The sequence below is a fragment of the Epargyreus clarus genome, unplaced genomic scaffold (assembly GCF_041222505.1).
Source record: "Epargyreus clarus isolate Ecla_fem2 unplaced genomic scaffold, WU_Ecla_fem_2.2 ptg000036l, whole genome shotgun sequence".
NCBI classification, from domain to species: domain Eukaryota; kingdom Metazoa; phylum Arthropoda; class Insecta; order Lepidoptera; family Hesperiidae; genus Epargyreus; species Epargyreus clarus.
This window is the reverse complement of record NW_027332241.1, coordinates 6,390,155-6,414,699: the sequence shown is the minus strand read 5'-3', so window position 1 is coordinate 6,414,699 and position 24,545 is coordinate 6,390,155. Positions and strand designations below refer to the sequence as shown.

The following is a 24,545-nucleotide window of genomic DNA, read 5'->3' as shown; positions in this document are numbered from 1 at the left end:
GAACACGCCGCGCGCTTAGTGGGTCAAGTTTTATATATCTGCGCAGAACTTTCCATGTAGTTTAAACCCTATTCCATTGTAAAATGGTTTCTTTAATTTTATGTATGATTTAGGTTACGGGCGACAACAGATTTCCTTGTGATACCCCTAAATTGCTGGAACTAAATAAGCTTACTTTTACAAGTTTTACGTGCCTAATAACAGTAGTAGTATTAAGCGCTGTTGTGTTCTTGTTTGGAGGGTGTGTAAGGGAGATATGATTTTCAGAGGCATTCCAGCTTAGTCTTCAGGGATGATGGCGCACCTGTGGGCGACCTCAGGTAAGAATCCAATTTTGTATGGGGTTTATCACAGATGTCCATGGGAGTAGCCACTTATCATCAACTGGATTTTATGCTCGTCTGCAGCTCGTATATAATAAAAAACAACTTCATAAACAATAAAAATGTGACGATTGGTACACAAAAAAGAGGTATTAACGAATGACTAATAATAAGTTGCGTCGAGCGTCGCGAAGTTTTAAAAGAACCCAGGGGATACAGCTGTGTGTAAGGAACAAACCGCACACATTGATAAATACAAGTGTACATATACACATGTGTTACGTGCATAAATAACGGAATTTCCCCGGATAGCGGGCGATATAGCGTCCATACTTGCATAATTGTCATGATTCACACATATCACTTACATTAGTAATAATGTCTTACAAATTTGTCAATCAAAGTTCCAAATTTGATAAAGTAGGCAAAAATTTCAAATTTCCTTCAACAACAATTAGTAAAGATTGACTATCAATAAAGGGAGTTATTAGTGATAACATAGTGGTATGAAATTCAGTTCACGTTGGTCCCGGGTTCAAATTCGACCACTTTTTCAATTCTATATGGGTATGAAAAATAAATTATTAACTTTAATAGTAAAGTTAGACAGTTTTAGGAGTCTTACATAACAAATTTAGGAAGTATGTGAATTCGTCATCATCAACCCATTTCTGTCTCACTGCTGGGCACGGGTCTCCTCTCATAATGAGAAGGATTAGGCCATAGTCCACCGAGCTGGCCAGGTGCGTAAGGTAGACTTCATATACCTTAGAGTTTTTTTTTATAAATCTCTCAGGTATGCTGGTTTCCTCACGATGTTAACCTTCACCGTTTAGCAAGAGATAATTCATTTCTAATACGCACATAACTTTTAAAAATCAGAAGTGCGTGCCTGGGATTTGAACCTCGCACCCCTCGATCGAGAGGCCGAGTTTCTTAACCACTAGGCTATCACTACCTTTAACTACCTGTGAATTCGTACCATCCGCAATTGACCAGCGTTGGCTATGGCTTAAACTCAGTTTGAAATATGAAAAATATAATTAAAAAAATAAGGACGAAATAAAGAATACATTTTGAGATTTATCTGAAGGTGGTAGGACCCATCATCAACGCCACATGTATTGCTGTTATAACAGCAGTGTGCCGCTGCGGTGTTCTGGTTTGAAGAGTGTGGTAAGAGAGACTTACTTTTCCGAGGCGTTCTAACTTAGTCCTCAGGGCGCATCTGTTGCCAGCTTCAGATACGAATATCTAATCCTATCTGGGGTTGATTATAGAATTCCATGGACGGCAGTAGCCACTTACCATCAGGTGGATTGCATGCTCGGTTGCTACTTCTATGAAACATTCAAGGATCAAATCACGTATAACCCCAATTTGATTACCATAGACTCGAGTTTATGGTGATATGTGACGTCAGCACCATAAAACCAAATGAATGAACCTATGATTCACCCATGGAAATATTAAATTTTGCCCATGCATGTGTCATGCAAATAGCATAAGTGATGCGGCAGTCCATGGGCGGCAGTAGCCACTTACCAACAGGTGGACTGCATGCTCGTCTGCTACTCCTACACTATAAAATAAACGTATGTTTGTAAATTTGTATGTCCGCGATTTTCTCAGAAACTACTAATCCAATTTGAATAGTTTTTGGGTTATTCGAAAGTAGGTATATAACAAGGAAGGTTTTAGTATAAGATACATTAGGGATTTACGAATGTTTCCTTTGCAAAGTAACCTTGCTAGTGGTTCTACGTGCGATCAATATTTGGGTGCGGAAACTTATTGATCGTCTGGCTTTACCTTGGGATAGGGGAGCGGTCTCAGACTATTACCGGCGACCGCTGACGAAGCTACTGAATAGACATCTAACGTTCAAATGTCTGTAGTAGTCATGTATACTTTTTTGTATCAAATGTCGATGTCAAATGTCGTTCAAATGTCTGTAGTAGTCATGTCAAATGTCGTTCAAATGTCTGTAGTAGTCATGTATACTTGCTATAAATGGTCACGGTGTCTCCTCTCAAAGAGAAGAAGAATAATAATAATAAACGCTTTCTACACTCACAGACCCACACTAGGATTCCCTGTATCGTGGGTGCCATGGACACACACAAAGACAAATACACAAACACCCAGAAACAGAAATCTAAATTCATCATTTAGAAATCTCTCCGGCCGGGGATCGAACCCGGGACCCTCTGCTCATCAGACCGGCATGGTGACCGCTCCGCCACGCGGGTCGTCAAGAATAGATTAGGACTACATTTTTATAATATACATAGGATTAGCAGATGAGCATGCAGTCCACCTGATCGTAAGTGGCGATTGGTCGATTTAACCCTACTTGAGATCGGCCACAGATGCGCCGTTTTACCTGAGAACGAAGCTGAATGTCTCGAACAAGTATGTCTCCCTTACCACACTTCAAACCAGAACACAGCAGCGCTTAACACTGCTGTTATAACAGAAACAGGTGTGGCGGTGGTGCCGCCGGAGTCAAACCACAGAGGGTTCTACCACCTTCAGAATTTCACTAAGTGCGAATTGGTAGACACACGCCTTTGAGAACGTTGTCAAAAAGTCTCAAGCTGTATCTTTTCTAGTTTTCCTTCCCCGTAGAAATAAGTGATGTTTCTATGTGCCTAGGATTCGGAACTCCCACCGCATATACAGGGTGAATTTTTAAAACGGGCCTTCAGGGCCAAATCTGAAACTATAAGGATTAGCGAAAAATGCTGAAAGGAGTTACGAGGCCGATTTTGATAAAAACTAAAACCGCATCATTAGTTTTTTAAAATATCTTTTTCCCTAGCCGGGAATCGAACGAGTTCATTTTTTAAAAAATTACACCCTCTATATTATTCCACCATCTGATAGTGTCGCTTATAAGGATCAAATTCTGGGAAGTAATGTTATGTGACAAATTAAAGGAAAAGGAAAATTTTGAAGAAAATACATATTTTTCCATACATTGCCATACCAATCCTTAAGGATTATACATAACAAATGATTTATGTGTAATTCTTTAGAAACATACGTAAGTCATACCATTGAAGAATATGTTGGTTAATCAACTAATTATTCGATGTTATAACCGTGACATACGGCTTAGTATGAGAAAGTAATAGTTTGGCAAGTAAATTACCGCCGTTTTTAGGATTTATTTTTTAATAAAAATAGATAAGTGATTAAATAGTAAATTGTTATTGTTTGTTGTTTATAACTACGTTTCAACAGTAAATATAATTTTCCATATCTCTTTGTTTAGTTATCACTCGGATTTGACTCGAAAAAGACATTCTCGCAAATTGTCAATTTTACATCTGTATTAAACAAAACTCCGCCCATAGCAAGTTAAATCTATTATAATGGTCCTAAAAGTAACCTTAACTAAGTCGGACATAAAAATATAAATTCTTGAAGAACAAAACGTCCATTTCGAATGATTTGAAACATTGAGCCAAAAAATTGTTAATACGCGAAATGTTTAAATTGATGAATGGCGGGAACTTAACTGCCAAATTAATATCAAAAAGTATGTATTTTCTTAAAATTGAGGCTTTGCCTTTAGTTTGTCATTTATCATTACTTCCCAGATTTTGATCCTTATAAGCAACACTATCAGATAGTGGAATAATATAGAGAGTGTATTTTTTTTCAAAATGAACTTGTTCGATTCTCGGCTAGGGAAAAAGTTATTTTAAAAAAGTAATGATGCAGTTTTAGTTTTTATCAAAATCGGCCTCGTAACTCCTTTCAGCATTTTTCGCTAATCCTTATAGTTTCGGATTTGGCCTTGAAGGCCCGTTTTAAAAATTCACCTTGTATAATTCTATTTATACTATTCTTAGTATACTATTATTGTATTTAATACTATATTTGTATTTAATTGTAAACAAACACAATAATAGAGTGCCATTAAGTTCTGCGCATATTACTGGCGTGACGCGTGTCATTACTGTCATCCCATATTGCAGATTTTCTAAATAAAATAACTAAAAAAATGTAGCAGAAGTAAAAAACAAGCTTGTACTACCCGCCTATTGTCATTGCAGAGACATGTAACTTTATCATATGTTACTACATTACAAACTACTCGTACATTATAACCAAATTCGAAAATTATTCAAATAATTAATTAATATTAAAAAAAAAACACGCTTAACCAATCCTTATACAAAAGGAGACCTACTTAAAACTAATTATAAATGCTTTACTACAAACAAATCTGTATAAGTTCTCTTTACAAACGATATAATTGCAAACATTTATAGGCAGTATAGGTCAGTTTCTACTTTTGCTATATTTTGCAATACACAACTTATCCGGCACGCCTGTAGTTTGAGATGACCCTATACCATATCGTTAGACATACTAATGAAGTGTGGAAAAGGGAAATAACCGTATTAAATGCACTAAAGGTGATAGAATCAGAATGGTTCGACAGCGGAGGTAAAGTCCGCGTAAAACTGCTAGTCCGCTCTGAATATAGAAATGAATCGCGTCGCCATAGCAAATTGTATGACTACACACGCTCGCAACAACTTCAGAGCGGACTAGCAGTTTGGCGCGGACTATACCACCGCCACACCTGTTAGCGTGAAGCAGTTCTGTGTTTCGATGGAAGGGTGTGGACTGATTTACATATGGACCTATGGCATATGGACCTTAGTCCTCAGGAGTGGCAACTGTGATCGGCTTCAGGTAGAACCTGTTCTATATGGAGTTGGTTGCAGATGTCCATATGACAGTGTTACCATCAGGTGGACTGCATGCTCGTTTGCTACTTCTATCTTATAATATCATACATACCTTTAGTGCTTAGGAATTTTCAAACAATCCAATCGATAAAGTCACTTTCACAGTATTTTCACTTAAAACACTTAGAAAATCACTATTGCACGATTTTTGTTCCCTTTTACATAGTGTAAAGAGTAACACTATATTGGAATAGATTAGTTTTCCAAAATACACACATTATTTAGCTATTAATGTAAAGAACTAAACACCAATCAATTGGACTAAAATTGTAACTATAATATTTTAGTAATGTAACTAATGTTGTTAAAAATGCAACAAATAAAATGTGGCAATGATCACTCCCATTTTTTAAACATTAATTGAAGAGAAAATTCAAGATTTTTATGTATTACAATAATATAGGCTGACGAGAAAATTCAAACACAACCAAACTCTTTGGACTAAAATTGTAACTAGTTTTTGTGACATCCACGTAAACTAGAATTTCAACAATTCAATCATGCTAACAATCATGTCGATCAAAGAAAAAATGCACCCATTCTTTCGACCTCAAACAATTGTAACTATCTTTGTAATATCGAATCAATTGGAATGTTACAAAAAAAATCGGATTATTTACAAATTGTAACACACAAAATAAAACGCACTTACAAATATTTACAATAATCATTCGTACCAATTAAAAACTGTAACGCATATTTCACATTTCAAGTGACTATTTCTCTGACATTACTTTAGGTACCAATCTTAAACTTTTGTAACACACAAAATACTAGCACTAACGAAATTTTTAAATAATATTTCGTGCTAATTACAAACTGTAACACATATTTTAAATTAAAGGCACTATCTCACTGTCTTGATTTTAGGTACCAATCCAAAATTTTCTAACATACGAAATTAAAAACCACTACCGAAAATTGTCTATAATCTTTCGTACCTTTAATTTGATATGTGTTACAAAAAATTGTAATTGTAATATTTAATACATAATTGTAATTATATTTAAAAGAAAAGAAAAGAAATGTCACTTCTGACTACTAAAAAAGAAAGGAACGTTGTTTTTCCGATTCCCAATATAAGTGATAAAACCTCGATTTAGTTCGACAAGCCTCCGCCCTATACGTCGCTGCGAGACACCGGAGCCCTACAGGTACTATCTCAATGACTTTATTTTTCGTACTAACTCTTTTGTGACTTTTAGAACACATAAAATACTACCACTAACGAACTTTTGTAACACACAAAATTAAAATGCACTAAAGATTTTTTCACTTACAAACTGTAACACAAGTTTCACATATCAAGTTACTACCTAACTGTCGTTACTGACAGACCCAGTTTCAATTTAACCGTGAGTTTAGCGTTTTAACTGTGTTTTTGCACAAAAGCACGATTCACATTCATTGTTTGGCGCGTACTGAAGCGGGAGGTATACGGAAACCTTGGGTCATAGATAAGGTCGGTTTACATGCACCGAAAAAAAAATTAAAAAAGTATTTTCGAATAAACTTTTTCGTATTCCTAACAAACTTTTATTTTTCAAATATGCTTTTTCATAATTGATTAAAAAAATCTTTCATTTGATACCTATATCATGAGGTATAATTATATAATGTTGATTTGCCACCTAGCGGGTAAAAAATACAAAAATATAAAAAAAAAACAATCAACATATTTTCGAATAAGCTTTTTCATAACATGGAAATAAATAAAAAGTTGGTTCTCCATCTTACGGCGCTTAGCTAATAATGCATTGCCGTCAAAATTAAACATTTGTAAAATTTTAGCTCAATCGGCTGTGGTTAACTGGTCAAATTTTGTAAAATTTAGTTGCAAAATGACACACATGAATACACAAAGAAAGTTTAATAAAAGCTTATAGAAAATCAATATAAAGAAGTTTTCATTAAATTCGTTTACTAAGGCAAATGGTAAACAAGGACGCAGCTGCGCTACACTGCTGTTATTAGGTAGAAATAGGTGTGGCGGTTCTGCCACCCAAGTAGAACCACAAAGGGTTTCTACCACCTTGAAATATTATTTATTTTGAAAAAAAAACAATACCGCAGCATGTAAGCCCACCCTAAGAGATGTTTCATAACATGACGTCACTAATTAGAACATTAGAGTAGCACAAACAATTGTTAAGACCCATTACTCTGATTGCTGTTGTCAAGATCAACAGATAATTAAAATTCGCCTTAAAAATAGCTACACAAAATTTTTGATATAAAATTTGAAAGTCGTTATTTGCTTAAGGGAACATACCCATACTACGTGACCAATTTTTTAATATTTTTCGACCCCTCCCCCCCTCCAGTGACCACCCGTAGTATATGCTAAGAAAAAAATTGTTACGCAGTATTGCGAATGTGAATTTTTTGTGAAGCTTTATTTATACAGCCGATCGTACAACGACATTATTGTATACGCCTGTAGCACGGATTCTCGTCGACTTGCTTGCTTGCGAGATTTCTCTCGATGAATTCGACTACGTGACAAAAACCTAAGCCCCCCCTCCGCTCCTGTGATATAGCGTAATATTTTAAAGACCTCCCTCCTCCCCTAAATGGGTACGTTCCCTAAGTTGTATGGTGACCATCCCATTAGGACCAATCCCTATTCCCGTGGATGTAAGTAAACTACACGATCGATAGCGCGACCGACACGTTCAACCGACCACGGTCGTTAAAATCAGAGGTAAGAGAGGCATGGGATTCGAACCTGGGACTTCTGGGTACGAAGCCGAATTTCAAACTCATTTACTACTTCATTTAGATTTTACTACACGTAAATGTGTTAATTATTTTTGGTTTTTTTTATATCTTCTGTAATTTTATTTGTTACAATTATCCGAATAAAATATTTTCTTTCTTTATTCTTGAACTATATATTACATTACAAAAAGGCAGTGATAGCCTAGTGGTTAAGAAACTCGGCCTCTCGATCGAGGGGTCCGAGGTTCAAAACCCAAGCACACCTTTGATTTTTCAAAGTTATGTGAGTATTAAAAATTAATTATCACTTGCTAAACGGTGAAGGAAAACATTGTGAGGAAACCTGCACACCTGAGAGACTTTTATTAAAAAAAACTCAAAGGTATGTGAAGTCTACCAATACGCACTTGGCCAGCGCGGTGGACTATGGCCTAATCCTTCTCATTTTGAGAGGAGACCCGTGCCCAGCAGTGGGACAACAATGGGTTGATGATGATGATGATATATTACTTTATTACAGTATTTTAGATTTTTATCGCAACATTACGATTTGTTACCCTATTTAGGCGACACCATAGAAACCCACCCTTAGTTGTTACACATACCAAGTTTAGATTTTTTCCGGTCACATCGCGTGACTCAGAGATAACTGTCTGTTTGTTTGTCACTAACGATAAAAAATCAAATTATTTTTCAACAAAGTTTTGTTTGCAGCAGGACGTAATAGATCTTAGTTCTGTGAATACCTACTTTTTTATAATATAGGAGTAGCAGACGAGCATGCAATCCATCTGATGGTAAGTGGCTACTGCCGCGCATGGACATCTGTAATCAACCGCCGATAGGATTAGATATTCCAACCTGAGGTCGGCCACAGATGCGCTACCCCTGAGGACTAAGTTGGAACACCTCGGAAAAGTATTAAAACCTAGGTGGCCGTCCTCAGCGCACCTTAATCGACCTGTGCCCAGATGAGCAATGATTTAAATGTGGTTCTTAAAGGTGATAGAACCCTCGTGGCTCGACTCCAGCGGCACCACCACACCTATTTCTGCCTAACAACAGCAGTGTACGAGTAGCGCAGCTGTCTTCTGGTTTGAAGGGTAATGGGGACACACTTATCAAAGGCGTTCCAACTTATTCCTCAAAGGCGTCCTTGGGCGGCACTACCCACTTACCATCAGGTGGACTGCATGCTCAGTTGCTCAGATAATAGGTTTGGAGTTTACGGCAAACATTTGTAACGGTTCGTCGATGATTGACGAGCGTGTAGACAGCATAAGTTATTACGTACAGTCGCAACAAAAATTCCATCATTGTACACTGCGTCACAGATAACTTATCTTACGATACGTTTCGGTTCACGTAACACCACGATATATTCCTTATGTAATGTATTCAATTATTTTGCATTAATATTAACACTTTTATATATATCTACTTTTATATACTATCTACAAACGCACAAACGTGTGGACGGATCGCGAGTGCTTGCGGCAAATTCTCTTTGATTTGTCAATAAATCGATTACAAGCGCTTGCTAATGTCCAAAAACCAAGGCTTTTCTTCGACTTCCGCGAGTCTATGTTTGCCAAACCGTCACAAATTAAAACGTGTGGATAGAAACATGATTTGTTTAGGTTTGAGCTTATAGATTAGATTTTAATCAACAAACCGTTTGTAGAGTTTTCAAGTTTGCCGCAAACATTTGTAACGGTTCGGCGATGATTGACGAGCGTGTAGACAGCATAAGATATTACGTATCGCCGCAAAAATTCCATTATTGTACTGTATATAAAGTCACAGATAGCTAATCTTATGTTACGTTTCGGTTCACGTAACACCACGATATGGTCATTATGTAATGTTTTCAATTAGACGCAATAAATTATTTTAAGTGTATTTTTAACACTGATATCTCGTCATGTAAACACTATGAGAGAAAGAGCAAAAGATAATGATACACACGCACACACACATACATACATGGAGAAAGAGAGACAGAGATAGCAACAGAGAAAGATAGAGGAAGACAAAGACGGTAAACTTTTTGTGGTTCGGCTCCCGGGGCGCCATCTCTACACTCACTTCTGCCTAATAACACCAGTGTTAAGCGCTGCTGTGTTCTGGTTCGAAGTGTTTAAGGACTAAGGGAAAGACATAGTTATCCGAGGCGATCTAATTTTCGCACTTTATTAAAACTCAATCTATCCGATAATTACCAAGCAAAGATCGAAATTTGAAATAAGCTAGTGAAGAAATTGTCACATGTCAATCTTCGATAGGCAAAATCTTGGATAGATTGATTATAAATAACGCGCGACAGACCTCAGGGGTTAAAAGATTTGGAAACTTGGATAAAAAAATTGGAACCATAATAGCGAGGTTCTACATTAATGTCTGCCTAAAAAACAGCAGTGATAGCCTAGTGGTTAAGAAATTCAGTCTCTTGATCGAGGGTCCTAGGTTCAAATCCCACGCACCTCTGATTTTTTAAACTTATGTGCGTATTAGAAATTAATTATCACTTGCTTAAACGGTGAAGGAAAACATCGCCAGGAAACCTGCACACCTAAGAAATCTTGGGTATGTGAAGTCTACCAATACGCACTTGTCCAGCGCGGTGGACTATGGCCTTATCCTTCTCATTCTGAGAGGAGACCCGTGCACAGCAGTGGGACAGTAATGGGTTAATGTCATCTTTTTTATAACAGGAGGTAGCAGACGAGCATGCAGTCCACCTGATGGTAAGTGGCTACTACCGCCCATGGACATATGTAATCAACCCCAGATAGAGTTAGATATTCCTACCTGAGGTCATTAATTTAGGTAATTAAATATACAGTTTTAAAGATAAGGAAAGTTAGTTAAAACATACTAAACGGTAATATAATAAACCGTAATACGTAACCGTGACCGATTTTACCGTAAAGAGATGAAGGACATCAACTATAGTTAATTATTTGCATTCTATAAAATGTACTTATGTTGTATTATTTCGTAATTATTTTAGTATTACAATTTCTTTACTCTATATATTTTTTTATTACTGTTTAACCTAAGGATTAAACAGACGTACTATACAAGGTGAATTTTTAAAACGGGTCTTCAGGGCCAAATCCGAAACTATAAGGATTAGCGAAAAATGCTGAAAGGAGTTACGAGGCCGATTTTGATAAAAACTAAAACTGCATCATTAGTTTTTTTTAATATTTTTTTCCTTAGCCTGGAATCGAACGAGTTCATTTTGAAAAAAAATGACACCTCTATATTATTCCACTATCTGATAGTGTCGCTTATAAGGATCAAATTCTGGGAAGTAATGTTATGTGACAAATTAAAGGAAAAGGAAAATTTTGAAGAAAATACATATTTTTCCATACGTTGGCATACTAATCCTTAAGGATTATACATAACAAATGATTTATGTATAATTCTTTAGAAACAGACATAAGTCATACCATTGCAGAATTTGTTGGTTAATCAACTAATTATTCGATGTTATGACTATGACATACGGCTTAGTATGAGAAAGTAATCGTTTGGCAAATAAGTTACCGCCGTTTTTAGGATTTATTTTTTAATGAAAATAGATAACTGATTAAATAGTAAACTCTTATTGTTTGTTGTTTACAACTTCGTTTCAACGTTAAATATGATTTTTTATATCTCTTTTTTTAGTAATCACTCGGATTTGACTCTAAAAAGTAATTCTCGCAAATTGTCAACTTTACGTCTGTATCAAACGAAACTCCGCCCATAGCAAGTAAATCTATTTTAATGGTCCTAAAAATAACCTTAGCTAAGTCGGACAGAAAAATATAAATTATTGGGAAACAAAACGTCAATTTCGTATGATTAGAAACATTAAGCCAAAAAAATGTTAATACACGAAATGTTAAAATTAATGAATGGCGGGAACTTAACTGCCAAATTAATATGAAAAAATATGTATTTTCTTAAAATTGAGGCTTTTCCTTTAGTTTGTCATTTATCATTACTTTCCAGATTTTGATCCTTATAAGCAACACTATCAGATAGTGGAATAATATAGAGGGTGCATTTTTTTTCAAAATGAACTCGTTCGATTCCCGGCTAGGGAAAAAGTTATTTTAAAAAAGTAATGAATCAGTTTTAGTTTTTATCAAAATCGGCCTCGTAACTCCTTTCAGCATTTTTCGCTAATCCTTATAGTTTCGGATTTGGCCCTGAAGGCCCGTTTTAAAAATTCACCCTGTATGATGGAAAGTAGTCACCGCCGCCTATGGACATTAGAATCACAAGAGGAGTCGCCAATACATCGCCGGCTTTGTATGAGAGCTCTTTTTGCACCTTTGAAGAGCCCCGTGCCATAGCGCGCCGGAAATACCTCAACAGAAAGCTCATTCCACATTATTATTATTATTTTTACTATAATATAGGATTAGCAGACGAGCATGCAGTCCACCTGATGGTAAGTGGCTACTGCCGCCCATGGACATCTATAATCAACCCCAGATAAGATTAGATGCCTACCTGCGTTCGGTCACAGATGCGCCGCCACCCCTGACGAATAAGCTGGATCGCCTCCGAAAAGTATATATCTCTTATTAAGTCCTCCAACCAGAACACAGCAGCGCTTAACACTGCTATTATGAGGCAGATATAGGTATGGCGGTGGTGCCGCCGGAGTCGAACCATAAAGAGTCCTACCACCTTCAAATGTTTAATTAGAAACAATGACTAGTACAGTCCGCGTAAAACTGCTAGTCCGCTCTGAACATAGAAATGAATCGCGTCGCCATAGCAAATTGTATGACTTCACCTGCTCGCAACAACTTCAAAGCGGACTAGCAGTTTGACGCGAATTATACTACTAGTACGTAAGAAAGAGAAAGCTAGATTTTGTATAAGTTAGAAAGAGATGGATACGTTTTAAATTTGTAAAGTACAGATGAGTCATGTTAATTGAAGATGACTGTGATTTGATTCATCGTATCAATGTGATGGTTTAGTGGGGCTTACGCTATAAACTGGTGGTAGAACCCTCTGTGGTTCGACTCCGGCGGCACCATCACCACACCTATTTCTGCCTCACTATATGACCGTTTAGTAGATCTAACTATCTTTCCTTATTTTTACAACTGTTTATTAAATATCACTGACATACAAACTTACAATACATAGCGGTCGAATATAGAACCTCCTTTTTAGAAGTCGGTTCAAAACCTTTTATAAGTATAAAGCTATATTCCTTGAGTCTATCACAATAAAAGAAACATTTAGAGTAAGATGACATATTTTTCTTAATATTTTTATAACAATGACCATTATGACAATTGGCTTACGCCAAAACTCAATCTTACCTACACAAATGTAGAACCACTGAGTAATGCATATTAGCAGTGCGTATTGAAATTTGGCTTCTCGATCGAAGGGCCCAAGGTTCAAATCCCAGGGCACGCACCTTTTACTTTTCATAGTTAAGTGGGTAATAATAACCATTTGTTTTAAAGAAAACATCGTGAAGAAACCTGGGAGATTAATTTAAAAAATCTCAAAGGTATGTGAAGTCTACCAATACGCACTTGTCCAGCGCGGTGGACTATGGCCTAATTCTTCTCATTCTGAGAGGAGACCCGTGCCCAGCAGTGGGACAGTAATGGGTTTACGACTCACTTTCAACTCCCTTTTACATTTTACATATGTGTTATAAATAGATTTGTCTGTGTGTGTACCTAAATCCGTGTTAATCCAAACTAACTCTGTGTGCAAGTTATCTTCGTCATCTTCGTCACGTAAAAGGATGAATAAGACATTAGTGGCATTCTCACAATTGATGCTGGAACAATGCGTGTTTGATACATTATGTGTTACACTTGACTACTGTATATGGAACTGGAATCTAGATGTAACTGTATTGGAAATCTCAATGGAATAGTTAGAGTTTACGATGTCTCGTCTACAATAAAGAAGCTCTTCAAGCATTTAAAGATGGTAAAATCCTCTGTGATGTGGTAGAACTCTTTGCATTTTGATAACCTGGTGGTTAAGAAACGCGGCATCTTGATCAAGGGGTCCGAGGTACAAATCCCAGGCACGCACCTCTGATTTTCAAAGTTATATCCGTATTAGAAATTCATTATCACTTGCTTAAACGGTGAAGGAAAAACATAGTGAAAAAACCTGCATACCTGAGAAATCTTAAAAAAGTTTTCAAAGTTATGTGAAGTCTACCAATACGCACTTGTCCAGCGCGGTGGACTTTGGCCTTATCCTTCTCATTCTGAGGAGACCCGTGCCCAGCAGTGGGACAGTAATGGGTTGATGATGAAGAACTCTTTGTTGGTGCGAGTCCGGCGGCACCACCGCCATGCCTTTGTCTGCCTAATAACAGCAGTGTTAAGCGCTGCTGTGTTCTGGTTTGAAGGGCGTGGTAAAGGAGATGGGACTATTTGTATTCTGTACCCTCAGTATGAGATTTTACGTTTTTACAAAAATGACTGTTTTTGTATTTCTTTAAGTATTTGCCCATACATTTCCAATCAGCTCCCCTAGCGGACTGTATCAGAACTGATTGGAAATGTATGGGAAATACGTAAACAAATACAAAAACAGTCATTTGTAAAAATGTGCAAACGGTTGACCGTTAAATAAATGTTGGTTTAGTATTACATTATACATATTTCTGAAGTTGGCGCTCAATATATTTCGTTGGATAACGTCGTAAACAGCGTGTCCAATATGAGCGCCGACTTCAGAAATATGTACTCGTACTAAACCAACATTTATTTCAATTATTTTTTACTTTGTAGTGACATAGACGTAGGTTGCATTTTTTCTTTAAAAAAAATTTCACCCTTTTTAGTGATGATATACTAACGTATATATTAATATACTCGTAATATATGAATAAAAAAGTGTGTGTGTCAGCTACGACGCACGATTGGAGTTTACTCCTTACGAACGATAATTATGATATATATCGAATAGAAAATAGTTAATGTCGTTTTAATGTTTTATATATTGCTAATTATTTTTATTGTAATAATTACTTTCATATGGGATTTGAACTTACTGTATTTTAAATTAATAAAAGCACTCTTGATTCATATTTTGGTTAAAAACGCTACTTCCTTTTTGAGAGGATATGATGATTGTAATAATAAGGAGGGATTGTAATGGATCATTATTACGTTGCCGCCCAGCGACGTGTATACATGTCCGAAACGAAATGTACCGTAACCGTCCACGGACATGTATACATGTCCGAGTTTAGCACCTTCGTATTTGGCTTATTTTAAATTATCTATGTTTTATTTGTGGCTAAAAATACTTTTAATATGTAGTCTGTGAACCTATTTTACCGATACAACGCATTCCTTCACGTCACTAGTACAAAAAAATAAAATTATGACATTTCTATTCAGTGACTTCACTGGTGTTGCGTGTAAAGTGTGGATATATATGTTTGTCTCTTTCTACGTAACGCCTCAACTTTTCGTGTTACACTTGATTTTACTCCTCATAAAATTTCCGTACCGGGCCTTATAACTCAAATCGTTTCTTAAGGAGTAAACTCCAAAAATACTTATTAAAAAATTTACAAACGCACTAGTTACCAATACGATTTTTTAAAGTTCCCTTAGATTTCTCATCGTTCATAAAGAAAGAAAGAAAGAAAATAATTTATTCGGCAAAAAATATAAAATGAACACAAATAGAAAATTGCATAAAAAAATATTATCATTATTTTCTAACCGAAAAGGTCTCCACTCAGCTTTAATGTTTTAGGTAAGCTTAGTCACCTGAAACGCTGGTATTCTGTGGAGCCTGTAAGACACTGTGTGTGCGCGAGTGATACGTGTATGCATATGCGTATGTGTGTGTGTGTGTGTGTGTGTGTGTGTGTGTGTGTGTGTGTGTGTGTGTGCGTGTGTGTGTGTGTGTGTGTGTGTGAACATATGTGTGACAGAATGAGTGTGAATATGAATGAAACAGTCGAAGGCAAGGCAAGTGTACTATTGAATAGTAGGGGTCGCAATCCGGTATTCGAGATTTCGAAAATACCGGGATACCGGGCCAAATTTAGGTCTTATTAATACCGGTTTTAATTTCACAAAAACCGGGATATTCGGTATTTTCGGTTTTTAGTAAAATAAAACAAAATAAAGTTATAGTCATATAAATTGACTCCAATGGATTCTGGCACAATGCAAAAGACCATATTAAACAAGCGTTACAATCGACACAACCTATGAAAATCAACAAACATCAGCATTGGATGTCAGGTGAGACTTGGCGTATTGTATAACTTCGTCGGAGAGCTAAAGAAAAGGTTCGATTTGAAATAAAAGATCTCTTAAAAAATCCGATGTATAACCCATCAATTTAAATCCAGAACATGGGCTATTGAGGATTCTGATGGTGTGATTGGTACCGAAATTAAGGAAATCGTCAATGTATGGCAAAATACTTCATATCACTTTTCTCTAATAGTCGACCTTATACACAACATATGCCAAAAAATGATATACAAAAAGAACCATCTATATATTCAAAGATGAAGTACGCGCTGCTATTTAACTTATTAAAACGCGACAAAGCAATTAATATAGATGATATTCCTATTGAAGTGTTTCGATCAATGGATGAACTCGAGGTTGACATGTTGCATACCATATGTAATCGCGTCTGGGAAAATGGACAGTGACCACGACACTGGGCCCACACTATTTTCATTACTTCATACAAAAGGGTCGACAAGGAAGTGCAGTAACTATAGTTTTATGCTATATTTCTTGAGTGTATCGCAATAAAAGAAACATTTAGAGGAAGATGATATATTTTCAAATTATTTTATAACAATGACAATTATGACAATAGGCGTCAAGAAACAACCCGCCAACACGATCTTCGCTTTAACAAGATCTGCTGTCGATAGGCTTGATAAGATTTGAAGGAACCGCAACATATCAAAAAACACCAAGACAGACCAATATGGTTGTCGCAAGGGCCGATCAGCTGGTGATCTTCTTGTGTACCTCATTCACCTTTGGGAACAAGCTGTTGAGAGCAACGGGAAGGCATTGGCCGTAAGCCTGGACATCGCTAAGGCCTTTGACCGGCTCTGGCATAGGGTCCTTCTCGCGAAGTTACCATCTTAAGGTCTTCCCGAGAGGTTGTGCACATAGACAGCCAGCTTTCTGTCTGAGCGGCATATTAAGGTCGTAGTTGACGGGTGCTGCTCAGACACGGAGCTCATCAACGCTGGCGTGCCCCAAGGGTCTGTATTATCTCCCACGCTTTTTATTCTGCATATCAATGATTTGCTGCTATTAACCGGTGGCATTCATTGCTATGCAGATCATAGCACGGGAGATGGTATGTACACAGGCCGTGCGGACACCTCTCGGACATTCGTGGAAGAAAGCAGAATCCGACTTGTGTCTGAAATCGAGAACTCTCTGGAGCAGGTCTTGGAATGGGGTCGTCTTACCCTTGTTGAGTTCAACCCCATGAAGACACAAGTCTGCGCGTTTACCGCTAAAAAAGCCCCATTCGTCATAGCGCCTAAGTTCCAAAGTACCCCGCTCACCATTGGTAAAAGTGTAGGGATTCTGGGAGTTGACATCTCGTGTGACGTGCAGTATCGGAGTCATTTGGAAGTTAAAGCCAAGTTGGCTTCAAAGAAACTGGGCGTCCTGAACAGAGCCAAGGAGTACTTCACTGGGGGCCAACTCTTTCTGCTTTATGAAGCGCAAGTGAGGCCCCACATGGAGTACTGCTCGCATCTCTGGGCGGGGGCACCACAATACCAGCTTAACCCACTTGACTTCGTACAGAAACGCGCGGTGCGAATCGTCGATGACCCAGCGATCTCTGATCGGTTAGAACCCTTAAGCCTGCGGAGGGACATAGGTTCTCTCTGCGAGTTCTACCGACTTTACAATGGTGTTCTGAGGAACTGTTTGATCTGGTGCCTAAGCCGCCTTTCCTTCATCGCACCTCTCGCCGAAGGATGAAGTTCCATCCACATCAACTGGACCCGTGGCGGTCATCCACGGTTCGGTTTGATCGTTCATTTTTGCCACGTACGTGCAAAATGTGGAATGAAGTTTCTCCTGAGGTATTCCCTCAGGACTATGACATGGGGCTCTTCAAGAGGGGTGTAAAAAGAGCTCTCCTTCAAAGCCGGCGATGCATTGGCGACTCCTCTGGTGTTGCAAATGTCCATAGGCGACGGTGACTGCTTTCCATCAGGTAGCCCGTCTGCTTTATCGTTAGGTTACATATAAGACTTATGAAAAGTCTAGTTTTTCCTATCCTTCTCTACGCTGCAGAGACGTAGACGATTCGGATGCAAGATCACCGTAAAATTGATGCCCTAGAAATACTATTCTCTGGATCTACGATTATCTGGATTAGAATACTAAAATATTTCGGCCGCATATTTAGGGACGAGAACTCAGTAGTACGGTTGTAGTTCCGTGAAAGGTAGATGGAAAGAGGTCACGCGGCAGATCGCCTACTCGCTGAACAGACCTTATAAAATCTAGCACACAGTGTTCCCTCGTCGAGTGTTGCCGCAAGGCCAGCATAGAAGGCGGTGGCGAAGGATCGCAATAGCGTCTGTTCAAGGCAGCTGTGGATGACTGACCAGTTGTCATCATCATGCCACGACCACTCTGTCAAGAGTGCACGACTACAGAGATATTTTTTTCCAGCTTTCCACATATATTTTTATATAATTCATTTATTGAATTCGGAACTCATAACGTCGTTAATAAATCATAAACTTCTGTAATTAATTTGGTATTAAGTAATAGGACCTATTTTCCTTCGGAATTCCACTAAATTAACATTACATAGTAAAATGCTTAATAAAAATTAGTAACTCTATCTTAATCTCGAAAATATCGAAAATACCGGAATACCGGGATTTGTCTGGGGTCAGTACCGAAAATACCGGTTTTGCTTAAATGGTCCGGTATTGCGACCCCTATTGAATAGGATTTACGGTACGGTATACGACGAAGTTATCCGCGAACAAACATAAAAAAACATATACACGGTCGAATTGAGAAGCCTCCTTTTTTTTTGAAGTCGGTTAAAAATATAAGTCAAAAGTATTAGGTACTTACATTCTCTTTGTCGACATCCAGTTGATCCTTGGGCAGACTGAGTCCACACCGTCTCCCCTCCTTCTTGAACTTCCGATACGGCCTCACATCAGTGGAGAACTTCTTCTCCATGTGACTCCTCGCGGTCTTGAACTCCTCACTCAAGTTCTCCGTCGATTTCCATTTGGATTTCGTCACCAAAATCGGTTTTGGAGGCAACGTTGTCGGCTTTTCGATTTTATTAACATTGTCGATCGCTTTTAACGTGTTGCCGATTTTTGGATTTTCTGGTTTTTGGCTTTTGACACTGTCTAGTTTTTCCAGTTTTTGGTAGTCGGTGTTTTGGGATTTTTCGAAATTCTCGCGGAGTTTTTGGAATTCGCTTTTGGGTAGTTTCGGTGAGCTTGGAGGCGAGTCTTCGCAGGGTACATCGTAGACTTGATCCTGAAAAGAAAAAAAATCAAAATCAGTTTTCCAAAAAATGCATATAAGTTTGAAGTAGCAAATGGACACGATGATGATGATGATGATGATGATGATGATGATGATGGTAAGTGGTCACTGCTGTATGGACATCTTTAATTAACTCCATATAGAAAAGGTTACAGTTAGAAGAGATACCATGGGTTTTAATTATTTTGCACAAAATCCTAAATTCTTTTTCTAAAATAAAAATACCAATGTCACTCCTCGTAACATGAGCTAACCTGTCAGTGAAAGTCCCGTAAAATCGGACCAGCCGTTAAGGAGTTTAGCCGTAACAAACAGACACACAAATTTAATAATTACTTTGTGTAAATACCGCACATACTTTCTCGCGCTCTGAAGTTGTTGCGAGCAGGTGTAGTCATACACGATTCATTTCTATATTCAGAGCGGACTAGCAGTTTTACTTGGACCATACCTATATAATAAAATCTGTTTTTTTTTTACAAACCAAACAGACACTTGAATATTTATTTATTCATATACATAGATTGATCACAATTTACGCAATGACCCAACTTCATAACAGTTTTTTGACTAATTTATACACGTGACAAATTAAAACTCTTTTTTAAAATCAAGTTACGTAAATACCTAACAAATTCAATAATTAGTATGTATTAGTCACACGTTTCTAAAAACGAAAGTTCAAAACCGATAGATGTGGGAATGGAGAAATACTCGTACATTTATTTTACCTTTACTGCAATTATGTATATTGAATAGAATGTACTTTGCACGGTAGATTAGGACGCTTCCACACTAAGGCTATATCAATTTTCTGTTATGAAATAGAAATATGAAACGAAAATGCAATGAGATGAATTTCTACTACACAACTAGAGATTGATTATTAATAACGGACGAATTTTTTTAGGTTTTTAGAAAATTGAAGTAGCAACAATTATTCTTTCCTTTCTTTCTTTCTTTCAAAACAGTGACTTACGCTCAGACTTAGGTGATTTAACCCAGGAGAGATTGAAACAGTTTTTTTACATCTTTACTATGTGTTGTCGTGTTTCTATGTGTTATGTTGAAACGTATTTTTTTTGCATTTTTTTATATAACATAATATTTAATGTTTACAAATGTAATCGTAGGGAACGCAATCCACCTGTGATCAAACTTAGCCGATGTCTTGTCCTTGGCTTTCGTTGCAAACTATGAGGTCCAGTGATTATATACAATCATATACATATTCATTCTTAGATTACATTACATTACATAGATGAATTACACTACAATGTGGCAACGCCCTAACACAACTTTTTGCCAAGCATCGCCTATTGTAATGCTGAATCGGTTTCGCGTGTCACTCGCCACATACTGATAGTTCAAAGAAAGTAGCTCCTAGCCAACTCACTACTGCATACGGTAGCTTCCTTAAACATCGGTAATATGTATGCCTAGATCATGCTCATGTAATACTTCTTTGTTTAATATAAGAGCAAACGAGCATGCAGTCCACCTAGTGGTAAGTAGCTACTGGCGCCAAAGGACATATGTAACCAACTCCATATAAAACATGAGCTTTTTAGGGTTTCGTACCCAAAGAGTAATTATTGGCCAAGTGCAAGTCGGATCAACCCGGCGGGTTCCGTACCATCAAAATTTTCTTTTTTTTATTTCTTGTATTTGCTATTATAGCAGCCATTGGTTATTATAGCATATATTGTGAACATTTGAATTGTCTACCGGTTCGATAGTTGTTCGAAAAATGGCGAAAAACACCAGTTTGTTGTATGGGGACCCACCACATAGCACCCACACCCTTCTACCGAAACGCTTCACGCTAGAAATAGGTGTGACGGTGGTACCTCCCCTGAATTAGTTCAATCACACATGTTATATTAGTCACGTGTGCTAGCTACCTACATAGTTCACGAGGGTCAACTCCTGTGTGAACTGGTCAATTTAATTTGACTAATTAGTCGCAACAGGAAGAAATATGAAACTATGAGGAAAATACTGTCGCTTGGTGACGTCTAGTTCATATTTGTTGGTCTAGACTTTAATTTTAGACTTAGGAGGATAATCTTCGAAGGATAATGCTTTTTGTATGTAATTTATAAAAAAATAAAAAAAAACTGACTTAAAATATAGTCAGACGAATCTTACGACACCTTTTTAACCGACTTCAAAAAAGGAAAAGGTTTCTCAATTCGACCGTATATTTGGCTTTTTTTATTGTTAAAAGCCGTTTGGCCTGCCGGGCGAGCCAAAGAAAAAGGGCCAAAAGGGCGCACGCACACATCCATGCGCATACACGCACCCATACATACATACATACATAAATACATACGTAAGTAAAAATAAAAAAACTAAAAACCTTCACCAAGTAAAGAATCTGTGTAATTCTGTCATTATCAAAACAATTCAACCGTATGTATGTATAATGTAACATGTTACTCTACTATCAGTTTTATCGTGTATTGTTTTAACTGTTGTTAGTTACAACATAACTTGACCCCAAGACAATGGTAACACAGTTAAGATGTTATCTTGCGCGTTGAGATTTATAAGGCAGTGTGTCAAGTTAGAACGCGATATTCATACGAGATGCGTATTTTTTTTTATAATATAGAAGTAGCAGACGAGAATACAGTCCACCTGATGGTAAATCTACTGCTGCCCATAGACATCAATAATCAATCACAGATAGGATTAGATATTCCTACCTGAGGTCGGCCACAGATGCGCCGCTACCCTTGAGGACTGAGCTGGACCGCCTCGAAAAAGTCTGTCGCCCTTACCACACCCTCGAACCGGAACACCGCAGCGCTTAACACTGCTGTTATTAGGTAGAAATAGGTGTGGCGGTGGTGCCACCGGAGTCGAACCACAAAGGGTTCTACCAACTTCAAACTTCACTCTTTAAACAACTAACTTAGCGCTACTGTGTTCTGGTTTGAAAGGTGTGATAAGGGAGACATACTTGCATACTTAGTCCTCAGGGGTACCGGCGCATCTGTAGCAGACTTCAGGTAGGAAACGAATCTTCTCTGGGTTGATTACAGCTGTCCATGGACTGCAGTAGCCACTTACCGTCAGGTGGATTGTATGCTTGTGTGTTACTCCTATATTATTATATATATAAAAAAGTGTCGACCTCTCCACAAGGAGTTGGAAGGGTTGAAAAAAATGCCAAAACCACCTCATGTAATTAATCTTCTCCTTACTAGACTTAGTATCAGTCATGTGTTTTTTTTTCGTGCCGAAATCGGTCATAGGTTCCTCTCAGCCGCGGGGGCAGCGGAGAGGATATGCCGGACTCCTACCGGCTAAAACCCCACGGCGTTCCTCTGTACGCTCCTTGACGGGACTGCGGGTACGCTAAAAGCATTCGTCCGCGGTCAAGACGGCGTCTGCCCACAACCGGGCCCGTCTCTGAGTGGGATGGAGCTGGAGCTACTCCATCCCGACATCTTTGAGGTGCGTGCGGGAACACCGCGCGCCACCTCGAGGCTTAATGTTACTTTGACGTAGGACGCCCCCGTGTCCTACGCCAAAGCCTCCGTTATGGGGGTAAGGAGATGGGCAATTTATTACAAATGATGTTTAAATAACTATATATACAATATTATGTCATCCGGTTAGTATGTCACATATGAAACATTATTCAATTATGTCTTATATTTAGTTTATCACAAAATAAACAAAAATATACTCAGTTGACTCAACCTAATTAAAACAAATCACCCATTGATTAAATAAATTCATTATGATAACTGATGGTCATAGAATAATGTTTGGTAGAAGTGCCTGAGATATACATACGAGTAGGTATAGTTCGCGTGTCCCTGTAGTTTCGGGACTAGAATAGGGCTACGGTATCCCCTGCCTGTCGTAAGAGGCGACTAAAAGGGGGCTTCCGGGGTTTCCGGCAGCAAAAGTGGGAGCTCGAACCGTCCAGAGCAACCCCGGGAAGAACGGCGGCATGTGTGGTCGCATGCCGTCGTAAACACCAGGTGTGCGGGAGGAGCGTAAAGTGCTCCCCCCAGGGCAGAGCCCGACCGGGGCGTCGCGCTCAGAGGACTCCGGTTGTGTTCCATTGGAGATCCCGGACTGACGTTGAGGACGGCCACCGGGGGGGTTTTAGTGCGGTAAAAATCCCACATAACCCGGCGTCGCTCCCACGTCATCGGGTACCTTTTAAAGGTTTCCCCCTCGAAAACAAAAAAAAAGGTTTAGTTAGCATATACTCCGTAACGTATTGGCACTAACGCAGCTATGTACCCGCGGGCGAGAGCGGGCAGCGGCCTTTCCCGCGCTGTCTTTATCCCCCTAATATCTACAATTTGCTGTTGCGACGCAACTCGTTTCTACATTCGGAGCGAACTAGAACTTTGGCGCGGACTCTACCTCAATACCTCCCGGGCCAAACCACACTCGTTTAACGTTACATAACCCTTTCGCCACTTATCAACTCTATGACGGACAACTAACATTGATCTTATATTAATATGTAAATACATTTATCTCCACGCATGCAATGTCACCGGCACACGGTTCACGGTTTCAAAACACTGGCCTAAGTACGTAATTGATTTATAATTAATTAATTAGGACTGTGTAGTGTGCGAGCGATTAAGTAGCTTCAGTTTCCGACTTGAAGTTCTGGGTTTGATTCCCGGTCAAACAGACATGTATAGGTATTTGGGTAAAAACGAAACCGTATTACTAAGCATCCGTTGACTGTCCATCTGTGCGTCAGAGTGCCCTATCTAATGAGCCGAAATAGATAGACACATGAATTTACAGAGCATGTGTAACGGTAGCCGCTATAACATCAAATACAAAAAAAACTTGAAAATAAATAGAGAATAAGAAACCGCTATTTCCGATGTTTTTCGCTTTATATATTGAACCGTAATAGGTAGACAGTACAAATTTTCACAACACATTTAATTCAATGGCTCCTATAATAACGAATAAAAAATATTTTTCTACTCCTACCATCCTCCTTACCATCTGTCGGACCGAATTCCTATATGAGGTCCGGCTGATGGTAAGTGGTTACTAACATCCATCTGTAATCAATCCCAGATAGGATAAGAATACTATCTGAGGTCGACTACAGATCCGTAACTAAGATTACTCCTGAGGAATAAGTTCAAACACCACGGATAAGTACGTCTCCC

The 24,545-nt window shown here is 38.2% G+C and overlaps 1 protein-coding gene across 1 annotated transcript in view; it reads right to left on the bottom strand.

The window, feature by feature from the left end:
• LOC140756866 (uncharacterized) overlaps positions 1–24,545 on the bottom strand; it is a 70,710-nt gene that overhangs the window by 24,421 nt on the left and 21,744 nt on the right. The window contains exon 2 of the mRNA XM_073092398.1: positions 18,940–19,362. Within this exon, the coding sequence (XP_072948499.1) occupies positions 18,940–19,362 (423 nt within the window). The remainder of the gene's footprint in view (positions 1–18,939; positions 19,363–24,545) is intronic.